The sequence below is a fragment of the Heterocephalus glaber genome, unplaced genomic scaffold (assembly GCF_053883595.1).
Source record: "Heterocephalus glaber isolate CG9 unplaced genomic scaffold, H.glaber_assembly_v1.0 deba00001442, whole genome shotgun sequence".
Lineage (NCBI taxonomy): Eukaryota > Metazoa > Chordata > Mammalia > Rodentia > Bathyergidae > Heterocephalus > Heterocephalus glaber.
In genome coordinates, this window is record NW_028258296.1 from 34981335 (window position 1) to 35002777 (window position 21443).

At 38.4% G+C, this 21443-nt stretch overlaps 1 protein-coding gene across 8 annotated transcripts in view; it reads right to left on the reverse strand.

The window, feature by feature from the left end:
• The window catches only part of Frrs1 (ferric chelate reductase 1), a 51868-nt gene that overhangs the window by 19022 nt on the left and 11403 nt on the right, over positions 1-21443 (reverse strand). For all 8 annotated transcript variants that reach the window (XM_013067205.3, XM_087213175.1, XM_013067206.3 and 5 more), the window contains 6 exons: positions 20342-20478; positions 19212-19306; positions 17999-18146; positions 15731-15913; positions 4401-4499; positions 3254-3401 (listed from right to left, as the gene is read on the reverse strand). In XM_013067205.3, coding sequence (XP_012922659.1) covers positions 3254-3401; positions 4401-4499; positions 15731-15913; positions 17999-18146; positions 19212-19306; positions 20342-20478 — 810 coding nt within the window. The remainder of the gene's footprint in view (positions 1-3253; positions 3402-4400; positions 4500-15730; positions 15914-17998; positions 18147-19211; positions 19307-20341; positions 20479-21443) is intronic.

The window sequence follows — 21443 nt, forward strand, 5'->3', positions numbered from 1 at the left end:
CCATGGACTAAGCCTGAACTTAACCTTAATGAAAACGAAGCCCTGTACAGTTTTGAGTTCCACAGTGTGGCGTCATTATAACTTTGTGCTTCTATTCTCGGGGAGATTGAAGAGCAAGAGTCCACAGTAGCATGTGACTTACAGCACTCTTATATTGCTTCAATAACTGGTCATGTGATAACAAGGTGTGCTTCATTATTTAAATGGTAGATTTAATTGGAATTAGTTATTTGCCCAAGTGAATTCTACCTTTCTGTTGAACATTCAGCATTTCACAACTATTCATCCCAAGATCAAAAGATGTCAGCCTTCTGAGGAAGGCAGCACTTTTTTTTTTTTTTTTTTTGGTACCAGGGATCGAACTCTGGTCCTTGCACTTGCAAGGTAGGCGGCGGAACCACTAAGCTAAATCCCCTGCCCTAGACAGCACTCTTTAAAAAGGCTCTAAATGGCTAGATCTTGAAAAGGTTTTACTGAAACCAAGCACCTTTTAAATTTATATGCATTACAAAGATTATATGATTGCTTTGAAAAAATGGCTTACACCTTATAAAGTCTCACTGCTTTTAAGCAGAGTTCAATTTATAAATGATCCACATACATACAACTCAGTAATAGAAGAACCAATGATTTATGTTGCAATTTTGTTTTCCAGTTCAAAGAAATTGCAAAATGAATTCCCTGGGGCAACAATCTCCATTTCTGTTTCTTGAGGGGTTTATGTGCTTCCCACCCTACAAGTTTAAAAAATAAGCATGTGCCACCAATATACGTATATTTTTGTTAATAAACATATTCATGTACTATTGTTTTAATATATCATATATACTGTAAAATAAGAGAAAAATTTAAATGAGATAAATATAAAAAGAAAGTTCTAGTATTATTCTCTTTATCCCCTGGACTGCCTTCTGATGTGTACATCTAGAAAGGGAAAACCCTCTCCTAGAGCAGGAAGTTACCAATTCCAGCACATGAGCAATCACCAGGGACACTTGAGGCGCAGATCCCAAGCACCTCCAAGAGTCTGAGTGGGTCTGCGATGGATCCAGGAATGTGCATTTTAGCAAGCACTCCAGGGGGTTCTAAAGCAGGAGAAATATCCACCAAAACAAGACAGAAAGCCTTCCTGACACGCTATCAGCACACCAACTCCAGCAGGAAGTAAGACAGCTGATCTTCCATTCTTTACATACCACAGTATCATTCCTTTGCTAGGATTTTCTTAAAGAAAAGTATTAGAACTATCACCTAAAACATTGATGCCAGAAAATATACAATGCTGAGCTATGAAGAATTTTTTTTGGCATTGTCATTCACCACTCAAGCACATGCAATTTATTATACAATAGAATTCTTCCACTTAAACAAGACTGCTTTTCTTTGGAAGTATAATTTTTTTGAGTGCACAACTTTAAAAAATATGCACACAAACTGTTAAATCTCCTAGCAACTTAAGAAATCCATTTGTATCGCTAATCATGTAGGGAGAGCCTATAACACGCTGGGCACTGAAGGAAGCAGTCTGGTGTGATGGAAAAGCCACAGCTTGTGTAATTGGAAGAGATATGGACTTAATTCCTGTTTCTGCTGCAGGTTCCATTTGGAACAATTTGCTTGGCCTTTTCAAGTCTCATTTTCCTTACCTCCAAAATGGCCTACATAATACCTGTTTACTAGGCCTCTATGAGAAATAAATGAGATGCATACAATGCACAATAAATGACAGCAATGATGATGATGATGATGATGATGATGATGATGATATGACAATACAAGTACTGGCAGTTTAGCAGTAACTAAAACACCAACATTTGACCTTTTCCTTGTTAAAAATTAATTTTCTCTCTTTTCCATGTCCTAACATATTGAATACATACACTCCGAAGTCAAAGAGTTTGAGTTCAAGTTCTAACTCTATCACTTACTTGTTGGATAAATTCATCTCCCTAAGGCTAGGTTTACTACTAGATAAAATAAATAAAAGAACAGTACATATCTAGTTTGTATTTTTATGAAAGTAAAAATGACTTTATATAAAATGCTCAGTCAATGACTGGTATGAGTAATTTTTACACATTATCATCACTTAACCAAGAAATTATTTTCAAGCCATATTTTCTGTGGCTGGTACAAGTAAGATTATGTGACTTAACCAGGATAACTACACGTTACCTACAACTAATCTACAAATGTTTCTAAATTTTCTCTACCATTATATCCTGCTTCAAAACTTTTTGAGATTCCACTTTACCAACTACAAAAAATCTAAACCACATGATAAAAATGCAAAGCTTCTCAAAATTCTGCCTACACCACACCTCTTGGTCTGCCTCTGTTATCCCCATCCCCCGCCCCATGACAGTCCATCCTATGTGCCCACCTTCTCCCCATCTGCAAAGCTGGCCACATTCTCAAAGCTGGAGGACAATAGTTATCTCCAGAGAGATGAGTGACTGAATATTACACTGGTATTTCTTGCAGTTCCTCAAAGCACCATCAGCCAAGACCATAAACAAAACCTATTGCTATTTATATGTGTTGCAATTCCCACCAGGGTAGTCTTAAGAATAAATCAAGCATTCAGACTCCTGAAACTAAATTAGGCTCATGAGACACCAGTTTCACTCAGAAAGATGTGGGACAGGAAACCCACTGCCCAGCAGGGCAGAATAAGGCATCCTCAGCTGTCCAGGAATCACTCGCTACCCCCTCCTCCCCTCCTGGAGACAGCTAAGGTCTAACAAGATGAAACTCGTACTGGGCAGGTTTCCCCCAAAGACCCAGTATTTCTTGCAACAACCACAAAGGCAATATTTCTAGGATCCCTACATAAGATATGCCCATGTCAGTACACTCAGAAAAACCCAAAGATATGGCTTCTTTCAGGGTAAAGTTCTTCTCATCCAAATGCATTTTACCAACTAGAGTTCATTCTGATCAAAACAATGTTGCCTTGTCATCTAGTTGATATTTTATGTAATTCTCAGAGAAACAAGTTAGCAGGTTAACTAAAAGTCAATGTTCAGACAAAATAGAAAAGGATTATAACTCTTTACCCACAAATATGTACCTTAAAAATGAGCAATTATGGAGCCAGGGATTTAGCTCAGTGGTTCCAACGCCTGCCTTGCAAGCGCAAGGTCCCGAGTTCGATCCCCAGTATCCAAAAAAAAAAAAGAGCAATTATAAAACTCTCTGTAAAAGAGAGAGAAAAGGGGAGAGGAAGAAAACGTTTTATCAATATACTTACCATCAAAAGCTGCACCATCTGCTAGGAATATGTAGTAGCTTGTGTTTAGATCAAATCTATTCTTAACCCCAGGAAGGGTAATCTTTCTTCTGAAAGAACACTGCATAATACCATCCACCAACCTCCAAGCCATATCCTCAAGAGGACCCTAAAAAACACACACAATGGGTCTTAGCACTTCTAAAAATTTGCTAAAAATAAGACATGATCAAAATCCTGGCCTGTTCAATTTCCTTTCTCTACAACCAGATGTACATGTTTTGTCCGTAATATCATTGTTTTTCACTTCCTCCGTAAAAAGTACAAGAATCATTTTCCCCCAATTTATTCATCTTTCTCCCACTTGGCAAAAATATTATTTTTTCTTTGAATAGGGCCCTACAGTTCCCAGGTTAGAAACTTTAGCAGATGTACTAACTCCATCTGGCCACTAGTACACAATGAAAAGCACTAAAGAAACAATTACCCAGTAATACCTTAGGGGCCAAAATGCAACATGCAACTGGGGAGAGTTTCCAAGCCAGCTGAGAGTTACCCTGTGGGAAAGCTATGCACAGTTATGTCACTGAGTGATGCCTCCTCAGGCAGACTGCATTTGCTATGTCAGTAAGCAATAGCTACTATTCCTTCAGAGCTCATTTGTTTGTCAATTGCCCTGTGAAAAAAGACATTTCTCAGAAATGGCCTACATTTGGCACAGTTGCCAACAAAGGGCACTTAAGACAACCACCCAAAGGAACACTCTTTACCATATATGATCCTCCTTCTCCATAGTCAAGGAGTACTTCTGTCACCAACATAAGCTTCTTCTTAAAAACATGAGTAAGCTTTTGGAATGGGGCCAATGCTCTGACCATGGTAACAAACCAGAATTTTTTTTTATCAGATGCAACAAGGATTTAAGTGTCATAAGCAAGACTTCATCTTTTCATACAAAAAAACAAATTGTCTCGTGCTTTCTAAAGTGTAGAAAAGTTACTCAGATCATTATGAGAGGAATCCTGCTACCAGGCCCCTGCCCAGACAAGGGTTCTTACTGAAGGGGTTCAAGGCTCTTATGTGGCTGCACCCGACAGCCACACAGCAGATGACAGCTGCAGAGAGGATGGTGGGCCAGCCAGGAGGGTCCCTGGATGTTCATACTCACCCTGGAATCCATCATGGGGTGACTTCGTCCTGTCAAATGGGAAGGCTGTATATGGACAGTCTGATCCTCCCGAATACACATGTAAGCATCATCATTGCCCTGAAAAACAATTGCAAATGAGAAAAGTTTAAAGGAATTTCAACATTAAAAAAACCTCTAATCAAATATTATTTGACTTTGTCCAAACATAATTTACTAACTGAAATGATATGAATTCCAGAGAAACAGTGGCAAATTCTTCAGTGGAAAATAATTTGTTAGAATATAGGACTAAAATTTCAGCTTAAAATAATAAAACAACAAATATATATACACATAGTGGCTAGGAGTGTAGCTCAGTGGTACAATGCTTGGCTAGTATACCCAAGGCTCTAGGTTCAATCCCCACTACTGAAAAGAAAAAAGGACATGTAATATGTTTACAGTCCATAAATCCATCACCAATTAATGCTTTTGTATATATCCCTCTAAACTTGTTTTACTTATACCTATTTTTTCCTTTTAAATGGAAAAATGCAGTTTTGTTACCTTTCTTTCACTTAACTTGCCATGAACATTGTTCCATATATTTACTTGTGAATAAATATCTATGTGCTACATATTTTAATGACAATGCATTTCATTGTATTGTGTATTTTTTAGTGACTTCTAGGATGGAAGACACTATAATCAAATATTGATATATATTATATACACTCAATACATTTAATGTTATACAACTGAGACAAAAATATCTGAGCTCAAAGAAGTTTTTGTCAGTATAATTCTTATCTATCCTTTAGTCTCCAATATTCTTTAACTCTGAAAATTAGATTTTTTTTTTTTTTGGTACTGGGGATTGAACTCAGGACCTTGCACTTTCGAGGTAGGTGAGGGCCACTGAGCTAAATCCCTGGCCCTGAAAATTAGATCTTACTCTGTTTTTTGTTTTTTGAATACCAGGGATTTAACCTAAAGCTTTCAAACTGAACTACAGACCCAACTCTTTTTTTTTTTTTTTTTTTTTTTTGAGACAGGATCTCACTAAGTCACTAAGTTTCCTAGGCTGGGCTCAAATTTGTTCTCCTGTTTCAGCCTCCCAGAGTTCTGGGATTACAGGTATGTTTTGTTTTGTTTTATTTGAGACAGGGTCTTGCTATGCAGTTCAGGCTAGCCTTGAATTCATTATGTAGTTCAGGCTGGCCTCGAACCCCAGGCAATCCTCCTGCCTCAGCCTCCCAAGTGCTGGGATTACAGGTGTGCACTACAATGCCTGGCAATCTTACTCCTTAAAGTGGCTATCAGATACAGGCAGCAACTTCAAAGTTCACTTCAGTGATGGTACAAAATTAACTTCATTTTAATCTACCGTGTATAAGTACATAAGCTATCTAACATGGTCTTTTATGTACTTTAGTCACTGATTTTTGTGTTTTTAAGAGATCTCACTATGTTGCCCAGGCTGACCCCAAAATCCTAGAGGCAAGCAATCCTCCAGTTTCATCCTCCTGAGCAGGGGGGACTACTCCACATCCACAGCCAACACATCCAGCTCTAGTCACTAACTTCTTTGATACTGGGGATCAAACTCTGGTCCTTGCACATGCGAGGCAGGCAGCAGAACCACTGAGCTAAATCCCGGCCCTAGTCACTAACTTCTTAAACAAGACCCAAGACTGTCCAACACTAATACATTTTGTTCCAAATTCCAACCTGAAATTCTACCATGTTTCTCTACTTTCAGACTCAAATGTTCTACTTTTAAAAACTCTCTGGGACATAATCTTAGCAAAGCAATTATTCACTGTTACCCAACTTAAAGTCAAATCAGAATTAGCCCAACTCAACATTAGAAATTTGGTACAGACATGCTTTAAACCAGGACTCAAATTATGGTCTAGAGACCAAATTCAACCTGAAGCTTGTGTTTATACAGCTCATGGACTAAAAATGGTTTCTACAAACTTAAATGACTTTTAAAAAATTAAAAGAATATTTGTGACAAATGAAGATAAATTCAAATTCAATGTCCACAACTGTTCTACTAGAACACAGCCACACATCCATCCATTTCTGTGTAGCTACAGCTGCTCTTGCACTCCATAACAGAGCTGAGTAACTGGGACAGAAACCATATGGCCTACCAGCTCCAAAACAATTGTAGTCTAATTCTTTCCCAAAAAAACTCTGCTGAACTCTGATTTTTTGGGGGGAAGGGGGAAAGTACTGGAGATTGAACCCAGGGAAGTCACACTAAGCTGTACCCCCAGCCCTTTTTTAATTTTTATTTTGAGACAGGGTCTTACTAAATTGCTAACTGACCAGGTTGGGCTCAAATTCAGAATCTGCCTCAGCCCCCCAGACATGCATGGCCATGCCCAGCTGAACTCTGATGGTAGACAAGATATGTTCTAGAATGTCCATCATTAATGAGCTGTGGGAATTCTGTCATTTAAAAAATTTTAATAAAATGGTTGATTTTAAGACAACCTGTTAAGAAATCAACTAGAATGCTAAATCTAAACATGAAGGCCTCTCAAAAATATTAAAGAGGAAGGCAGGGATAGAGAACAGGAACATCAAGCATCACTATTCTAAATGAAGGGTGAGACAAGATGTCACTACAACCTTACGCTCCATGCATTTGTAGAAATCCTAAATCTGGAGCAAAGTGGTATGTGGCATAATTAATTTCACCAACAATTGGGCACAGTGGCATGTGCCTATAGTCCCAACTTCTCGGTAGGCTGAGAAGCAAGGATCACCTGAGCCCAGAAATTCAAGACCAGCCTGGGAAACACAGTGAAAGGACATCTCAAAATACAAAAAAAAATATTTTTTAATTTCCACCAACTCCCTCCCTGGGTTGGACTGAAAACCTATCCCAGTTTCCCCCTCTGAATCCATATATTTAGAACATAGCCTATGAGAAAACACTGTAGTGGGTACTAAGGGAGAAATAAAAATAACTACAGTTTGGTTCTTACAATCAAAGGGTACATTTTAATGGAGCACACAATTGTAATGATAAAAATAGAAATTCAGGCAAAGTGCTCTGAAAAGACAAATTATAGATGGCCAAAGATATGCTCACTTCAGCAGCACATGTACTAAAACTGGGTAGCCAGAGAATTGGAAAAGGTTTATCAGAAGAGCTAATTAGGCAGGCTTTGGAGAATAAAATATTTGCAGGTTATATGGGGGAGCTAAGATTAAAGGCAAGGTTTTCCAATCTTAGACATTTTCAGGACCAAAGATGTGTAATATATGAAAATTTTAGGGCCGGGGATTTAGTTCAGTGATTCTGCCACCTGCCTCACAAGCAGGACCCAAGTTCGATCCCCGGTACAAACAAAAAACAATGAAATATATGAAAATTTTAGAAAAGAGTTAGTTTTGTTAGCTAAAATATGTGGAGGCATGCCAAAGAATCAAAAGTAAATGGAGTGGATTACAGGTGTAGCTCTGTGTGGGGAGCTTGCCTAACACAATCAAGGCCCCAGGTTTGATCCCCACTGAGGATTGCAAAAAGAAAAGAAAAATGTGGAGTCTCCCACTCTTATGCTGGTCAAAGAGCAGAAGGAAAGTAAATCTTGCCCAAGCTCCTAGGTGGACAAAGGCCTAAATTCCCTTCAGTCCCCCCTCCTTCCCATCCTCTCTGGCCACACCATCCAGGAAAGGAAATGGAAAGCATGTGTTCTCTGAGTTTTCTGCTGATGTATCGAATATTGTTGATGTATTGAAGGAAGGGATAGATAGCAACTTGATGATTTGGTGAGATGAATTCCCTCCCTTCCTGCTCAGCTAGGGGCTCCAGACTATGTTGGGGGTGGGGGTGGGGGTAGTGTTCCCCTTGCACTAGCCTGCACTCTGAAGATGCATGCCATCGGGGCTTTGCCCACAGCCCACTGCAGAAGGGCTCCACTCCAGCCCTTTGCAGCTGCCCTTTACGAGGCTCCCATTACCTCCCAGGGTTCTGGAGATGCCTGTCCAGCCCTGCCAACTGTACTCTTCTGGGGCCTCATGGGGTCACTTCTCTCTCGCCAGCTTGCTTGCTTCCTCCCTCCACCTTATCTGGTTTTGGTATTCTTATCATTTTAGCCCCAAGCTTATCTCCCTATCTAAAATGGTAAGCAATTTATAGTTACTAGGTAGCATCTTCAGATGTTTTAAACTCTCTGAGTTCTTTACATATTACAGGTCCCCAGACAGAAAGACCCTTGGGGTGATTTTTTTGAGTAAATCCCAGCTATTGTGTGTAACCTCTTTTTCCTGCCTTTCTGATCCATTGATGAAGATCTGAGTAGCTGTGTGCCAGGGACCAGGATGCTTGTCCTGGTCATGACAGCAATGGGACAGGCCAATGTTGCCTGGTCCCAAGACAGATTTCTTTGTGACTGGTATGGACACCCAGACTAATCAGGACAGATGATGGGGCAGACTGCCACTCGGCAGTTCCAACCCCGGGGAAATAGGGCAGGCTGCCAATCTGGGGCAGTTTGATCTTAGAGAAATAGGGACAGCGTCCTTTTGGGGAATCTGATCCTGAGATTCTGTCATTTCTTTATTTTTTTTTTTTCCTTTTTTCTCTATATTTTTTTCACAAGGCATCCAGTGCGTGTAGAAAATTTTGAAGGCATGCAGTGTATCTTAAATGATTATGGGTACCTTAATATCTGTCCCCCAAATGTCACTCTTAGGTTATATTTTACAAACTAGGGATTAATATTAAATGGAGAAGGATTTTTTTAAAGGTTGACTTATCTCTATTTCTTTAAATGTAAGCTAAAGAATAAAAAAGACAAGTCTTCAAATTATGTAACCCAGGCTGGCCTCAAACTTGAACCCATCTTCCTACCTCAGTCTCCCAAGTCCTGGGATCACAGGCATGTACCACCATACCTAGCAAACAATATTCTTTTAATTTCTGACCTCTGCTTGTATAACATGGTTATAAAATGGAGCTTAAATGTCCATGACTTGCTCATATTCTTGTCCTCTTTTCCAGACTATCAAAGCATAATGGTTCTGAAGCAAGTGATTAGGGCATAGCAAACTGGCTGGGCAAGTGAGTGTGTCCTGTCAATCACAGAGTTCCAGGACACATGTGCAGAACAGCTCCAAAAGCCCTGCCTCTGAGACCAATTGGAAAATACTATCTTCAGCTCTTCTCCAAAGAACTCAAGCAGGTTTTTAATAGGATGGCCTAGATCTAATGTCAGCCTAAGGAGTGGAAGATACAAAACAGTAGCCATGAAGCTGGAGGCCACTGTTACCTCTGTCAGTGGCCTGCACTTTCCAGGGTGTATTTTTTTTGTTACCTTTAACTGGCCTGCACTCACTATGCAAAGCATGTTTCTTTTCTTTTCCTACTTTTAATAAATGTAAAACCTGGCTACCTTTTGCACTTGTTTTGTCTAATTCTTTGTTCAGGAAGAGAAGTACCTAGAAAGAATCTCTAGGAGTGCCTCAAACCCCAGAACCTGGTAATAGTTCATCAGACAGCAAAGCCTATCTTCCTTTGTCTCCTCTTTCAGTCAAAGTGAGATTTTGGTACCTAGCTAGGCAGGATCAACGCCCATCCTCAGGCCAAAGGGGTTATAAGAAAATGACCCTCAGCCTTTCTGCACCCCTTAAGAATAAGGGATCAAAGTCTCAGAGAAGGAAATGAGGTAGGATGGAAGAAATAAAGACAAGTAAAAGACAAAAAAAAAAACATGTCTAAAAACTTATACTTAGTCTTTAAGAAGACTGTAACTCCAGGACACAAAGTTACTCAAGATTATCTATATCAGTATAAACTAGGTTTGTTTATGCTTTTTTTTTCTAGGCCATCACACCAACATCCCTTCTATAAACTAGCTTGGTTGATAAAGTAAAGGGCAGAAACCTGGTTTTTTTTGGTTTTGGGGGGGTTTTTTGGTACCGGGGATCAAACTCGGGTCATTGCGCTTGCGCAGCAGAAATCCCCGACCCAACCTGTTCTTAAAATAAAGGAACAAATTGGGAGAATTTAAAGAATGTTTTTTGGGCCGGGGATTTAGCTCAGTGGTTCTGCTGCCTGCCTCGCAAGCACAAGGTCCCGAGTTTGATCCTCGGCACCAAAAAAAAAAAAAAAAACAATAAAGAATGTCTTTGGCAAAACCTCTTAGATCATTTATCAAAAAAAAAAGGTGGGGCTCATGTCTTTCACTTGTGGGTGAGCCATCCTATTTCCTGTAAACCAAGACAGAACTTCCTACAGATTCATAAATTCCACCACCAAAAACACATAAACATTCCCAGCTGTAGCAACCCTCTCTCTCTCGAGGGCATACACTCTATTTCTTTAAATGTATTACTTTTAAATTGCTGCCAAATAAATTCCTTTATCACTCTTTAAAAAATGATTATAGGGCCGGGAATTTAGCTCAGTGGTTCCGCCACCTGACTCGAAAGCACAAGATCCCGAGTTCGATCCCCAGCACCAAAACAAAAAAATAATTATAAATGCATGAACGTATGAGTGGAGAACACCATGTGGCACCAGAAAATAAGGACATGTTCAAAAACTAATGGAGAGGGCCAGGGATTTAGCTCAGTGGTGCCGCTGCCTGCCTCACAAGCACAAGGTCCCGAGTTCAATCCCCAGTACCAAAAAAAAAAACCTAATGGAAATACATCAGAAGGGCACAGAAGCCAGCTTGAAAGGGCTTCCATTAATCAAATATGGGTTGATAAAACCATCTAAAACAAGATAGTAGTAATGAACTATAGCACAATGGACAAAAGAATCAGTTCATAGTGTTACTCTGAAAGGGAAGGAGAAGTACAGAGAAAAGGGTCTTTGCAGAAGAATGTCAGCCAATAAATAAGCTAGAAAATCACCACTTTACAATCACAAATATTAACAAGTGATTCACAGAAAAAGCATCAATAAATGCTAAAATTATTTGGCAACAGATTCCTGGGAAGCAGACTATGCATACACTCTAAGTACTGTCCCACATATTATTTATTAATTATAATCAGAAAAGACAACTGCACAATAGCGAAATATGAAAGACACCAGTGATGAAACACAACATCAGCAATAATGGAACAACTTGACAATTATGCACCTTTTGAGATGATGCACTGATTTGGAAACAATATCAATTACATTGTAATTGTGCCAAAAATCTTCATGTGAACTAAATATAAATTTAAGAAAATTCCACAAAACCACTGGCCTGGAAGGAAAAAAAAAATCAAGAAAAAAGGTAGGGTAACTGCTCTAATTCAAAAAAGATCAACTAGATATACCAACTAAATGTACTAAGTGACAACTGATCTTGGGTCAAAAATTTAAAAAAAAAAAAAAAAAACCAAGCATGGTGATGCACACCTATAATTCCAGCACTCATGAGGCTGAAGCAGGATGGAGGCTGAGGTGGGGGATCACTGTGAGTTTGAGGCCAGCCTGATCCACATAGTGAATTCAAGGCCAGCCTCAATTACATAGTGAGACCCTGTCTCAGAAAACCAAGAGAAAAAATAAGAAAAAAACCCAGCTAGCTGGGCATGGTGATGCACACCTGTAATCTCAGCACTCGGGAGGCTGAGGCAGGAGGATCACCAAGAGTTTGAGGTCAGCTGAGCTACATAGTGAGTTCAAGGTCAGCTTGAACTACATAGGGAGACCCTGCCTCATTAAAAAAGAAATTTGTTTTAAAGCTTTAAAGGAACTTTATGGTGACAATAGGGTAAACTGGAATACAGACTATATATGGCATAAAATTATGTATCATTGTTAAATTTTCTCGATGGGATAAAGACATCGTGATAAGTAGAGGAGAATGTCCCTGTTCTTAGGAGAGAGAAGCTGAAAACTTACAATGAAATGTTCTGATATTCACAACTTACTTTCAAATAATTCAAGGAGAAAAACAAGTACTCGTATACACCAAATAAATCAAGATAGAGATACAGACAGACATAGAAAGATGAAGTGGCATATTTAGGTGAAGGCTTTTAAAGGTGTTCACTGAGGAAAGACAAGTCCAGTCATATAAATATTGATCTGTGTTGTCCAGGAACACTTATCTGGAAAGGACCAACCAGCAGTTGCAACCACCAATCTGGAGTCCAAGAGTCAGTACTGAGGATACCCTAGAAATTGGCCATTGACATTATATATGCAATTATGTGATATGGGCAAGTGTAATGCAAAATATGGATTTAATCCTCCTCCCTTTCTCCTGGCATACAACTCCTAAAATCCTTGGAATCTCCAGCCACTTTGTAGCCCAAATGTAGCTACAGAATTAAAATGGTTTGGCTTAGAACCCCACTCCCCAACATCTGAGAAGGAAAGAGGTGCTGAAGTTTAAACTGATCACCAATGGTCAAAGACATAATCAGTCATGCCTATATGAAACCTCCATAAAAACCTCAAAGGACAGGGTTTAGAGAGCTTCTAGACAGCTGAACATGTGGAGAGAGGGCCAGGGAGCTCCACACTCCTTTTCCCGCTACCTCACCATGTACATCTCTTCATCTGTTCCTTCTGTAACATGATTTATAATAAACAAGTAAACTTAAGTGTTTCCTTGACTTCTGTAAATAGGTCTAGCAAATTTGGCATATTTAGAAAGGGTGCTGGGAACCCTAGTACGTAGCTCATGAAGTCAGAAGCACAGGGGAAATAACCTGGGGCTTGTGATCACCCCCTAAAGTAGGGAGAAGAGCAGTCTTGGGGACTGAGCCCTCAACCTGTGGAATTTAACACTATCTCCAGGTATGGGGTGTCTGAATTGAATTGAACTGGAGGACAGCAGCTGGTAGCCAGTGAAAACTGCTTGCTTGCTGAGGGGGTGGGATCCCCATCCCTTTTGGGGTCATAGGTGTGATCTACGCTCTAAGTGCATAGTGAGAGGTACTACATCTAAGTATAGACTCTGCAGGGAAAGGAGAAGCTAACAATCGGCATGCTTGATACACTACATAATTTAGCAAAATATCTCAGATAAGGAAGATACATGGACTTTGAAATTCAATTAAAATTCAGAGATTAGCCAGCTACTGTTAGCAAAAAATATGGAAAATTAAACTTTTCATCAATTTTTATGAAAAGGTCTAACACCAAAACAGCTGCTATCATAAATTTACAGGTCAATTTGGGGGGTTGTTTTGTTTTCTTTCACAATGTAGTTCAGGCCAGCCTTCAAATGGCTATGTAACCCAGGTTGACCTCAAACTCACAATCCTCCTGCCTCAGCCTCCTCAGTGCTGGGATTATAGATGTGTACCATCAGCCCAGCTACAAGCCAAATTTTTAAAAGGTATAATTTATCTAACAGGTTATCTAACCTGTATTCATAACATCAAATACTTTCAATATTTAAATCTATTTTACGTACTCCAAAAATATAGATCATAAAAATTCCCTAAAAAATTAAAAGATAACAGCCCAAAATAGAAATAACCACTTTAAAATATATTTTGAAAATGATTCATTTCCCCCAATTTAGGCACAGGTGTACATATGATTTTAATCATTAAACAGGATTACTGTGTAAATCAACTGCACCTGCATAATTATGTCTCTTTTTGTAAACACTGTTGATGAGTCCTACACTAGACACAGATAAGATCTCTAAGTAAGATAAACATATCTTGAATTACAGGTAAATGCTTTTGTGCCATCTATATCTACAATTTAGAACAGAAATAACTGGCCTACCTGTCAGTTATCCATCCCAACACTCAAAACAATAATGACCTCCTCCCAGCCTGCTTACAGACTTTATGTGACCAGTAAAAAGGAAAGTGCAATTGTATTATAGCATGAATTTGGGCTACAAAGTGACTGGAATAAGTTTTATTTTTTAACTAACTCAAGTATATATCTAAATGAGTGATACATTTCAGAGATGAACCCTAACAAAATTATATGTTTATTCCATAAGGCCTTTTACTCGTTTTTGGACTCATTTTCAGAATTTCCTTCATAGCCAGTCTTATCACATTCACCCAAGCATTGCATCCATCTTTTCTAATAGCCTGACTTTTTACCCATCCTTATGATTCATCTTATGCACCAAACTTGATTTTGCCAGTTCTGAGAATACCCCAAAGAACAGGCAATGGGTCTGATGTCAATTATGAAGGGAAGTAGAGAAAATCTCTTGAAAAATTACAGCATTATTTTCCATAAGTGTAAAAACTTCCCATAAAAGCAACTTTGAAGAGGAAAGACTGATAATTTCTTATTTTTGAAACCACATGACATAACTTGTATCTCATAGATGTAAGTTATATCTGTCATTTCATGAAAGAGGAGAGCAAGTGCATTCTAGTAATTTGAGTCATATACTATATACTCTGAAATGTCATCTCCCTAAAAAAGTTAAAACTGGCTTCCAACGATACTTGTGACAGAGCACCGGGGCAAATGTAATTACAGTGTACTTTTAGAAAAAGCTTTAGTTATCAGAACCATCTCAGATTTCTTTGTCTGTTTTTGAAATATGATTCCCTAAAGCAGTGGTTTTAAGTTTAAATTCTGATAGGAAAAAAAACTCTCAAAAGGTTTTCTGCCTTTGGTAAAAAGGAAACGAGGAACTTTCCCCATTGGTGGCCCCCTCCTACACACACACACACACACACACACACACACACACGCTTCCTACTCTGCTTGCACAGGATTTACACATGTCCTGGCCACAAGACTCCTCTTGCTTCTCCCTGGGAAATCAAGATGCCCGTGCAGCACTGCTCTTCCACACCATAGCACGAGGCTGCCACCTACAGAACCACTGAATCCATCCAGCACCACTCAGGGAGAAGGAGAGGGAGACTCTGCTGAAGCAAATGCTGTCTGCTGCAGATCACACAAAGGAGCCGCTAGTAACGACTGCACTTTACCTGCACACACAGGTGTGATTCTCTGGGGGGGAAATGCACTGGTGACTACTACAATGGGGCCACCAAGAGGAGGAATGCACACTTCAGCTCTGTCACTCGTGTAAACAACTGTGGCTTAAAAAGCATCACAAGCAATATGACATCTTACACAGAGCAAATTTAACTGGACATCCTGCTTTGTCACAAAAAGACACATAAAGTGGCAAATCTACTGGAAATAAGATGGTGTTTCCAACTCTCTGTAGGACAGCCTGTTCTCAGAGGTAAATTGCCCAACTGATAAAATTAAAATTATGAAACACAGCCATTTAACTTTGAATCTGTTCTAAATTAGTTTCTCTTCTCCCATTCCACCATTAAGCATGATAATTTGACTTGGGAAGAAACAGCTAATCTACTATTGATTAGAGCTCACTCCACCACTTCTCCTTTGATTACTACATATGTAAGTGAGAGGTACAAACCATCCATCGGTCACGAGAAAATGCAAAAGATAAATAGCCTTCCCCAGGACCACTCATTTCCACCACCACTGACTGCTCATCTCTCATGAAGGACAAGAAGACACAGGTGTGCTCCTTCTCTGGGTCACAGTTCAAAGGACTCCTGATACAGAACTTCTTGTTCCCACAGTCTGAGGCACTGAACTAGAGAAATGACAGGAAGAAAAAAAACTTAATTATTGAGCAAGCACTTCAAGTTCATTGCCAATCACAGAAGAGTCACCACATTCAATGATAGGTTTTAATGAGAAAACCTTTTCATCATAAGGATTCAAAAAAAGAACAGAAGACATATTCCAAATTAGAAGTGATCAGAGCAGTAGTTAGTGAACTTTTGAACTTAACTAATTTTAATTAAAATTTAGAAAATTTTATCCTAGTTGGCCTGCAGTGGTACAAGAGCACTAAAGTCCCTTTATATCAAAGCATTTCACATTAAGGGTACTCCAGAATGTATCTGGAGCAAAGTTTCTGGTAAATTTTGAGAAACTTCTTAGGGATTATGTCCACATTAACAATCCTGCCTAACAAGTAGTCTCTAGTTTTCAAAGATGGGATTTTTTAAACCGGGCAAATCCTTAGCAAGTTTTTATACTTAGGAGGTTTTGGGGGGGGGGGGGTACCGGAGATCAAACTCAGGACCTTGCACTCGGGACCTTGCACTTGCGAAGCAGGCGGCAGAACCACTGAGCTAAATCTCCGGCCCAAGTTTTTATATTTAGATCTTGGTCTCTGTTTTTAAAATTCTAGTTCAAATTTGATACTAAAGTAACACAAGAAAAAGTTAGCCCGATAAATATCATTATTCCATACAGCAGTAATAATTTAGTGAGGCGAAGAATACGCAATGATCTGTAATGATTTAATCCAGGGCTTCTTGTTATGCATACAAGAGGAAGTCTCAAAAACACATCAGCTCTACAATTTGGCAGAGCAAGCAAACAGACTTTGTTAGAATGGGCAGCAAAAGTACATTTCAAAAGAAAGCTAAACGTTAACTTTATGTAACTAGATTTAATGAGAATGTAACGACCAATCACAGTAGGGTGAAGAGAACAAGCCACTAGGAACTAGGAACATAATTTTGGTCTCTGCTCTCCCCTTTACTCCACCACATTTTCCAAAGAACTTAATTCTCTAGGGTCCCTTTACCTTGAAATGTCCAAGAGGGAAACTGAACAAAAGAGACCCTAAGGTCTCTTCTAGCTCTAAAAAATGCTACAATCCTATGACTGAACAAAATTCCCTATCATCAGAACTAGAAATTTGGCACAGAAATACAGTAAAAGTTCTGAAAAGAGCATACCCCTTTTACTGACTACATGGAAAGACAAAAACATTGTCAACATGAGAACAACAAAAAAGGAGAGAAAAAGAAAAAGAACTAATGCTTACTAAATATTAAGTGCAAGGCACAGTTAGAAAACATATTCCTTATTTTAATTCTCACAGTGCTACTAAAAGCAAGATATTATTGTTTCTCATAAGTGAAACTGAGACTGAAAATTGAGATTTCTCTAAAGACCCACAAGAAGTAGACAAGTCAGTATTTGGGCCCAAGTGTGCTCTTCAAACCGCAACCATCTGTCTCAAGACACAGTCAGAGCCACTTCTGAATTGAACAGGCTAATTTACCTGAATTTCCTTTAGTAAAATGCCTCTTCCTAATATTTCTAATATGCACTACTCTTTCCAAAATGTTTTTCAATCATAATTTTTTTAATCAGAGGCCCTAAATGGAATTCTAGCTGAGAACCTTACAGAAAAAAATTTTCTATTGTTCAACATACAGAACTCCCCACTACTCTTTGACCTTTAAGAAATAAGATCTAGAAGTTATACCACCACTTTAAGAATCTCCTCCAAATCTTGTCTCAATTTAGCTTAAGCTCCCTCTCCATGATTGACACTTGGCCACGAGGAAAGAAACAAGGGAAGGACTTCTTCAAATTTATTCCCAAATGAAAATATATCCACTGCTAATATAAACTAGATGTGAATATTATAACCAATCTTGAACATTAAGGTTCTTGCATTTCCTTTATTCTAACCTATAAAGAATAATGTTGCAGTAAAGACTTCCTTCAGATTCCTACTGAGAACACAAACACTTGCTACCAAAACCAAGTTCAGCCACTTCTTTAATATGCACTTTACCAAGCATCAAACAACAATTTCCAAGAAAGCTTTTTAGACTGCATTTGGTGAAGCTATAAAAATATGACTTACTGGTTTGGTTAAATGGGAGATTGGAGGTGATGTTGACGATGGGGCTGTTGTAGCTTTAGGTGTTGTAAAAAGAAGTGCATTTGGCTGTGAAATTATCTGACTAGGAATCTTCACCCAGTAGATTTTATACTTCTCAACAACTGTGGCTCTGAAATGCAGTCATAGTGAGATTAGACAAAACCCTAATTGTGGCCCAACATAATGAAATCAAACTGTTAAAAGAAAAAAAGTGGAAGAGATGAATTAGGAACACACAACTTTTCTGAAGCAAATCTCTGTCTTCTACCCTATCACTGTAAGAACTTGTATTACTCTCTCCTTTTGTCCCTCTCTTTTTTGGCTTTTTTGTTCTTTGGACATATTAACAGCAGGCGCAAATGTCACGTTCAGAGGCTAAACTGCACAGATTTCTTCTCCTTGGTGCATAAAGAATGTATTACTACTCATTTCATAGTATACTATTCACATTCTTCCGAAGGGAGTATGTGGCAGGCAGCTACAGCAAGTAGCTCAAAAGCGATTGCATAAGTAACTGTCAGTTCTTACTGGGTCACAGTTCCTTTTTAACGCTCCACCACAACAGAGATATAAAGTTGTTGTTTGTACTGGGCAGGTGTGTACAAAGTTAAGCAGAAAACAGAGACATGTCAGGATAGCGATATTTCCTTGAAATATACGTCCATATATCACTACATGGCTTCATGACATTCCATTTCTCCTGCACGGAGAAAGAAGGAAAAAGCACTATTTTAATTCTTCTGAGTTTCATAATTCTTAGAGGCATGCTGGTTATTTTTCTAACAGTCTAATCTGCAAGTTGTAACAATGCAAAAAAGTCATCCAAACTTCAGAACTATATTTTATTCATATTTTCATACTAAAAGGAGCCACTATTTTGAAAAGCATTACTCCATATACCATATAGGCTCAAGTATTAACTGATAGTTTTATGAGTTTTAGGGTAACGTAATAATTCACTCATTCAGCAAATGTGTAGTAAGTCCCTATTAGGTACCAAGTGCTGGGCTTGGTGCTGGCTATGTCCTGTGGCGGAATAAGCAAACAAAAACGCAAAACAAACTCTTACATAAGTAAGCTAGTGTCACTATGCCAAAAGTCTCCTAGACAAAGAAAGTCCAATAGCATACAGAATGGCACAAACCACCGTGGCTGCAATTATATTAGTTACAGAGATATAAAGCCTTCTACTCACAGAAACCGTATGTGATTTGGGGCACTGCTTGGAGCCTTCCAATAAACTTTAATTTCTGTTTTTTTGGATGAACTTGTGTGACTCACAGCTGATCCCTGAAATAAAATGGAAAAGAACAACCATTCATTCAATCAACAGCTCAGCAAAGCTGGAACTACTATCATTTTGCAAAGTAAGACATAGTTTCATGGCCATGCATTCTGATAGACTATTTTATCTAGTACAAGAACTCAGATACTGAATAAATATATGTGGATTGGATGACAACGTTTCAGCAGTTAACTGTGAATACATTAAAGACATCAGAAATTTAAGAACTGATCATGAATACTGGGTATGTTAATACTAATAGAGCCAGGTCGTTATTTCATTTATACTATAAATTTATATTTCTTCCATTAATAGACACAAATAAAATGCAGATAATTCCTCAAAAGAAAAAAGAAAAATTTCCTGCTTCCAAGTATGCAACATGATATTTTAGTAATTTCTTTCTTTTCAGCAATTTCTTTCACCTCGTAAACTCCTACATTCTTCAAAGCCTAGAATAGATATCATAACCAAGAAGCTCTCTCAGTTCCCTCCATCCTGTATGTAACTCCTTCTACTGCTCTCCCTATGTACTCTGTGTACACAGTAACCTACTGAACTCTTCTGCTTGTGGCCTGTGTCCACATGTTCTACTTTTGTGTCATACTTCTTATGTCCATGTGTCACACTGATGTGAAAGGATGTAAGTTCTTCAAAGAAAAACAGTCTTGTTTGTCACCATATCCCTTGTTCCTCATAAAATAAATGTTTATTAAATGAATGAATGAATGAAATTAGGCCTTTGCCCACTCTAGAACTCTATTTTTCAATAATGAAATTCTTCAAAAATCAATATACGTTAATCTGATCTAAAATATCACAAACTATAAACTCTTCAGGCCTATGCCCTACCTTCCCTAGAATGGTGATGTGAAAACACAAATTTCAAGTAAATTAAAGGAAAAGCATGCTCATGGTGAATCTGTTTAAATGACTGTCTTGCCTGGGTAATGTCACTGTAACAATTACCACATTTCACTTTCCAAAATGAAAAGACTCCAAGGAAGCTGACAGAAATTAATCACAAGTGAAACACAAACCTGTATATCTTCACAAGTCAGAAGTTGTGACACCTGACTGTCAATCAACATGAAGGAACCAATAGGAGGGCCATCCAAATCCTCAGCATTGCGAGCTTCTAAAAGAAAGCCTTTAAAAGGTCGTCCTGACAAAGTAACTACGAAACAGACCAAAAAGACAGATTAACAGATTTAGTAAGACCCCAAAAAGGAAAGTTTACAGAAATCACATCACAGTTAGAACCAAGTATGTGTGCTCAAAACTACTCTTGGAGAAAAAAGAGTAGGAATCATTCTACAGACAAAGAATGTCTGAATTGTATTTCACTGGACATTCAGTCTAGGAGATGGTAATATCTAACCCCAAGGGGGAAAAACACAGGTGACAGCCAATGGGTATCTGTAGGGCTAAATTAGTTTTGAATGCTAGATGAAAGTAAATATTTGTTTCTTTACTACAAATCTGGCGTTTTTAATATTCTACTGTGCAGTGTGAAACTCTAAGAAATACAATATGTATAGCATACAGAGTGTTCTAAACTTCTTTCTCAATATACCCTTTTTGTTAAAGAATACTTATTGGGCCAGGGATTTAGCTCAGTGGTTTCGATGCCTGCTACACAAGTGCAAGGACCCGAGTTTGATCCCTGGTACCAAAAAAAAAAAAAGAATACTTATTAATGTTTTTCATTTCCAGAACAAGGGTGCTCTACCACTGAGCTATAAGCCCAGGCCACTTTTTACTTTTTTGCAACAGGTTCTTGTTAAATTGTCCAGGCAGGAGTTGAATTTGAGATCTTTCTGCCTTAGCTTCCCAAAACACTGGGATTACAGGCATGTGCCACTGCCCCAGCTTGTAACAAACATTTATAACAGTTTGCCTACATTTTGCCAATAGAATCAAGGAAACACTATTTCAATAAAGACAAGAGTTAATTATATCTTAAACAAGACAAATTTATTTTCTTCTTCTAGGTTAATAGTACTACTAATATATAAATATTAAATAATGATAAGAAACATTCTAAAACCCATTCTGAATAGGGAGTAGATACACTACATAAGTAATATGGTCATCTGTAGTAAACAAAAAAAAAAATGAGAAAAATAAGATTATGGTATC